This window comes from Vicia villosa, linkage group LG1 (genome assembly GCF_029867415.1).
Source record: "Vicia villosa cultivar HV-30 ecotype Madison, WI linkage group LG1, Vvil1.0, whole genome shotgun sequence".
NCBI lineage: Eukaryota > Viridiplantae > Streptophyta > Magnoliopsida > Fabales > Fabaceae > Vicia > Vicia villosa.
Window position 1 is genome coordinate 137812516 of NC_081180.1, and position 5246 is coordinate 137817761.

A 5246-nucleotide genomic window follows, 5' to 3' on the forward strand; every position below is an offset into this window, starting at 1 on the left:
TCTGGATGTCCATCAAAAAACATGTTTAGTTACTGGTTTTGATTTGCTTGGCCACCGATAGGGGGCGGTAGATCAAAATCCAGTAAGCTTTCAATTTTGGTTCTTGAGATTTTCCCCAGTCTCCCTCTTTTTGGTTGGTTTCCTTTGGTTTGGTTTGGTTCCATTCTTCTTCTTTCCAAACCAATCCCAGCCAAGATTTGTTTCTTCTTTTACTTTTCCTCCCATATATCTTCTCATCTTCATCTTTCATGCTTAATCTTTGCTTTCATTTGAAGTGGAAGGTTTTATAGTGCTGCAAAATGAATCAAGGAGGTGGTGGAGGAGGAGCAGGAGGAGGGTCGATAAAAATGTCCTCGACCGCTGTGAAAGGCCAGATGAAAGGCCTCCTTAAAGGACTAAGATACATTTCACAAATTTTCGGTAACTAGTTTCATCAAATGTATTTCAAAAACCTTATAGTAATGCAGGAAAATTTTCGTTGAATAATAAAGGATAAGAGTTTTGCAGATGAGGATGAAGAAAAGGAGATACAAATTGGGTTTCCGACAGATGTAAAGCATTTGGCGCATATTGGATGCGAAGATGGAAAGGCGAATCCACCTAGCTGGATGACAGAGTTTAAAGATTCACAACCATCTTCACCGAAAGCAAAGACATCTGAAGGCCTAGGTTTGGTTCTTTCTTTATCTCTGCATTATCTATGTAGCACGGACACCTTTGAATAAATGTATCTGAAGCAAACACGTGTTTGTGTTTATGTTTTTGTAATGATTAATTATGCATGCATGCAGATAGTGGTAATAATAGTGACACCAATAGTAGTGTAAGAGGAGATGGAAAGAAAAGCCACGCTAGAAAGTCGAGGCATCGTTCATCGGACAGCCAATCTTCGATAAGCTCTCCAACACGAGAGGAAGGATCGACCAAGCCATCACGACGACACCATTCTTCGGAAACTTCTAGAAGACACAGTCGTCATTCGACAGAAGAAGAAGATAGCAACAAACCACCAACTAAACACACACATCGCAGAAAGACCAAAACGTCGGAGGATAAAGACAAAGAATCTTCTTCAACAAGAAAGCCTCGAAGGTCCTCTAAGGCTGGTTCCTTAACTGATCTCTCGTTCACGAATCTTGCGCCGGGGCCTGGGCCTGGATCTGTTTCAGGGCCTTTAGCCTAATAGTGTGTGCTGGCATTAATAATTCAGTTTTAGAGAGATTTCAGGAGCAGGATATATTCTTCTCTTGTTAATATATTATTATTATTATTATCACATTATATCATCATCATCATTTCATCTTTTGCTTGGTGTTGTCACTTCAAAATACCACTACTTTTCTTCCATCTTTTTTCTTATAATTTGGAAATGTCATTACTGCTTGTTTTTGGATCCTTATGGATTTTCATTGTACAAGTAATTTAAATAAGTAGTTTGCATGTGAAAATTTTACTTACAATTAGCAGTTATTTAGTCTCAAATCGGACTAAATGGTCGAAGATATGGAGAGGTGCCAAAAGCCTTAACCGAGACGAGTTCCGAAATACATTCATCATGAAATATAGAACAAATTCAACACAAAAACAAATAGTAGTATTTAATAGGCAAGTTTTCCAGGGAGAAACACCCAAACCAATCATAATATTGTACAATTTTTCATGTTTCAAAAGCTAATTTGCCACAACATTTTGTTCCAGGTTCTCTTTGTTGGAGATTCTTAAGACAGAATCTTTCTTCTCACTTGATTTCACAGGAGAGTATTTGATATCAAAGTTTTCATCACACCTCTTTTTTGCAGGAATTGGTGTTCCATATTGGGAGAGTTCCCTTTGATTTCCACAAAGAGTGAATATGTTGTGAATTCTCAACATTCTGTTGGAACCATTGTTTTCCTTGTCAGCCACAGAATAATCCTCTTTCTTTGGACTCTTTCCGACGCTACATACCCTCTTTTCCTCTATCACTTCTTTTTCCACTTCCTCATCTTCTTCTACTTTATCCTCATGATCCTGCTCTCCCTCTCCTTCTCCTTCTCCTTCTTCTTCTTCTTCATATACTGTACTTAGACATGCTTTTGGACCAAAGTTTGGTGCATATTCTTGTACAACATTCAAAGTATTTGAACAGGGTTGAACTGGTGAAATGCCTTGCATGCCAACAATAACTTCGCGCGCAAGGAACGGCTCTTGATCATCCATGTCCAGATCCATCGATTTCACCATTGCAAGATCATCCTCACTTTTGTAAACACTGAGTAGTTTTCTCATAAACCCGCTTGGCTCCATCTCTTTCGATTCGTTTTCATCTTTACGCTCTTGCTTAGAAGAACTCAGCTGCATCTCAATTTCTTCCAGTCTCTTTCTCAGAATCTCAACTTCCTCCTGCTGCTGCAATATCCTCTCTTCCATTCTCTTCCTCTCCAGCTCGACAAAATCATTAGTCATTCTTTGACACTCTTCCAACTTCTTTTCCAGCTCTTGTCTCAGAAGGCGGGTTCGTTCATTTACCTTTAGGTTAATCTCCTCCTCACTCGCAGCAGGAGCTGTTTCCACTTTAGCTCTTAACTCAGCAATTTCTTCTTCTTTCTTCATTAGCTTTTTGTGCGCTTCGTTTCTCTCTTTCTCTTTAAGCTTGTTTTCCATTTGTAGTTTCATAATAAACTCATCCATTGCAGCGATTCTTGATCCCAAAATCACAGTAGAAGAAGAGTCCTCCTCCTTAACCGGACTATGAGGACCGCGGACTATACATTTTGCTTTGGCTCCATATTCTAGAGTGGAAATTGTCTTGTGTATCTCCTTCGGATCAGGACTTGCACATAGTATCATTAGAATTTTCGACTTATCATCTTCAAAGGAATCCTTAAAAACAGAAAACAGAAAAAAGTACTTAGCATCGAAAGAACCAACTTGGAATAACATGAAACACATACCCTAACTAGTTGATTACCTGCAGAAGCATGGTAAGTTTGCTGTCCCTAAAAGGCACATGTGAATCACCGTTTGCAATAGACTCAACCACTCTCTTCAGTGCTATATTACCTTGATTAATTTTTGCAGTCTGTAAAATTATCGAGAGTATAATATGATTAGAGAACATAACATGCATGGTTCAAGAAAGAAAATAAATATTAAGGCAGAAAAATAATAACCTGCATTTTTGCCTCAAATCCAGTTTGACCAGCTTGTTCAATATTTTCTGATCCTGCCATGTCCACAAGCATTAGCCGTCCTCCCACTGTCGGGACATCAAGTATTACCTGATAAAAATAAAAAACAAGTCATCAATTAGCAATCAAGGAAACTATAAATTTAATCAGAACCTACTTCAACCAACAAAGTAATACCATGCAGTGACTTCTAGAACTCCGGTCATTACAAAGTGTGCTTTTAACAATCCTTCGCTTTTCCACTTTCTGAATTTCTTTTGAGATCTTCCCTGCTTCATTTCCAGATATGTAGGTTGCATTCTTAGCTTTTTTCCCCATCACCTCAAGCTTAACCTACAAGTCAAATTACAAAAGTAAGAAAAAGCCAGTATCCAAATGTTCAGTAGAATATGGTTCTGATAACACTTCAAACTATCATTAGTGAAACTAAAGCCAAATTCACTATTCAAATGTTCAGCATGTATATTACTGCTAATTAATACATTTTACAATAATAGTTCTGTTATTACATCCAAAACTAACATCTGATATTCAATATTGATTTGAATCACAAGTTCCCAGTTAAGCTTTTTTCATCCAGAGCAAAATGAGCTAACCAAAGAGTAAACTTAACAAACCAAATTTGTACAAGTTATGAAAATAACTAAAACATAAACTTCCTAAGCATATGTTAAAGTCGAGCCAAATAACAGTCCTAAGACAAGATATGATAAAGTTGTACAAATTATGAAGATAACTAAAACATACAAACTTCATAAGCATATAATAAAGTTGAGCCAAATAACAATCCTAAAGCCAAATCCAAGGTATGATCTGAAGAACCAAAGCCTAAAGAAATAACAGATCAAGTGATAAGCAACATGTTATATTACATGTACTCTATTACCTTTGAAGCATGACTCTTAGACCACCCAAATCCAAATCCTCCGCTACCTCCTCCATTGGTATTCAAGAGATCATAAATCTCCTCATTATAAATCTCCAAAACAGTAACCTGAACAAAAGTCCTCAACCCTATAGAGTCACCATCACTTCCATCTCCACTAATCTCAGAATCCGTATCTCCATCTCCAAGAATATCCCTCAAAGCCTTATACACAATCCCAGCCTGCTTCGAACACCCAAACATGGTATGACTCTTGCCAGAACCAGTTGGCCCATACATCATAATGGTGCACTTGTCCCCCAATTTAACCCCATTGATCCTCGATTCCACAAACTTCTTGTAAAACAAATCCAACTCCTCTTCCTCAGACACAGACACCCCATCAAGCGTAAAATCCCTATACCCGAAATCCGCACGAACCCTAATCGATCTCGAGTTAGAACTCGCCTGAAGAACCGATAAAGGCTTGTCTTTTCGATCCGGGTAGTCACGGATTCTAGCAATAACCTCAATCGGATGTTCAGGTGGGGATTCTTTGTTGGAAGCAAAATTGGGATTCGGAGACGGGTGTGGATGCGGTGATTTGAAGCCATTGAAGTTTAAACGATGCTTTGAATTCGGAGTTCTCAGTTGTGTGGAATGAATTGCCTTAGAAGAAGGTGTGGGTGCCATGAATTTGAATTGACCCAAAAACGAAATTGAAGAAAGATTGAAACTTTAGGATTGAATCTGCGATCCAGTAGAGAGAAAGTGCAAGAAAAAGATGGGAATGAAGAAGATGATAGAGAGAGAAAGAGAGAGAAACAAGTGTATCACGTTGAAACGAGGGTTTTGAGGAATAACCAAAATGTAGCCGTTACAGTTTCTAACGTCTATATTTTTAATTCTAAAAGTGATGGAAAAATTGAAACTTTATGCAAATGAAATGCGTATGAAAACATTTACCAAAAAAGAAGTATAACAGCAAAATTGTAACAAATGTGATGTAATAATACTTAGAGTAACGAATGTGTCTAAGGAATTAAATGTAAAAATTTTTGCTTTGTAAATTGTGTAGTCATTTTTTTCAAAAAAAATTTTAAAGTTTTTTTCTTTCTTCACTCTTAAGTTATTTCAACTTCCTTTGACATCGACCTCTCCCGGTTTTTTTATGGATCCGCTAGCATCTATAGGCATGCTTTCATTCACAA

General features: G+C 37.6%; 2 protein-coding genes across 2 annotated transcripts; one reads left to right on the top strand and one right to left on the bottom strand.

The window, feature by feature from the left end:
* On the top strand, positions 1-1305 carry LOC131644314 (CRIB domain-containing protein RIC5-like). The gene is made up of 3 exons (XM_058914780.1): positions 1-420; positions 508-669; positions 792-1305. The coding sequence occupies exons 1-3, from the start codon at positions 300-302 to the stop codon at positions 1181-1183; spliced, it is 675 nt and encodes a 224-aa protein (XP_058770763.1). The 5' UTR covers positions 1-299; the 3' UTR covers positions 1184-1305.
* Positions 1306-1572: 267 nt separating this feature from the next.
* Positions 1573-4915, bottom strand: LOC131644313 (kinesin-like protein KIN-10A). The gene is made up of 5 exons (XM_058914779.1): positions 4057-4915; positions 3348-3503; positions 3153-3260; positions 2951-3061; positions 1573-2862 (listed from the first exon to the last, which is right to left on the bottom strand). The coding sequence occupies exons 1-5, from the start codon at positions 4726-4728 to the stop codon at positions 1672-1674; spliced, it is 2238 nt and encodes a 745-aa protein (XP_058770762.1). The 5' UTR covers positions 4729-4915; the 3' UTR covers positions 1573-1671.
* Between the last annotated feature and the right edge of the window lie 331 nt (positions 4916-5246).

Bases quoted from the DNA above. Each gene is read 5' to 3' on its own strand.
- LOC131644313 (XM_058914779.1), bottom strand. From the start codon at position 4,728: ATGGCACCCACACCTTCTTCTAAGGCAATTCATTCCACACAACTGAGA. The intron at 3,504-4,056 runs GTAATAGAGTAC...TTTGACTTGTAG, and splicing joins CTAAGAGTCATGCTTCAAAG to GTTAAGCTTGAGGTGATGGG. The intron at 3,062-3,152 runs GTTATTATTTTT...ATAATTTTACAG, and splicing joins GATTTGAGGCAAAAATGCAG to ACTGCAAAAATTAATCAAGG.
- LOC131644314 (XM_058914780.1), top strand. From the start codon at position 300: ATGAATCAAGGAGGTGGTGGAGGAGGAGCAGGAGGAGGGTCGATAAAA. The intron at 421-507 runs GTAACTAGTTTC...AGAGTTTTGCAG, and splicing joins ATACATTTCACAAATTTTCG to ATGAGGATGAAGAAAAGGAG. The intron at 670-791 runs GTTTGGTTCTTT...GCATGCATGCAG, and splicing joins AAAGACATCTGAAGGCCTAG to ATAGTGGTAATAATAGTGAC.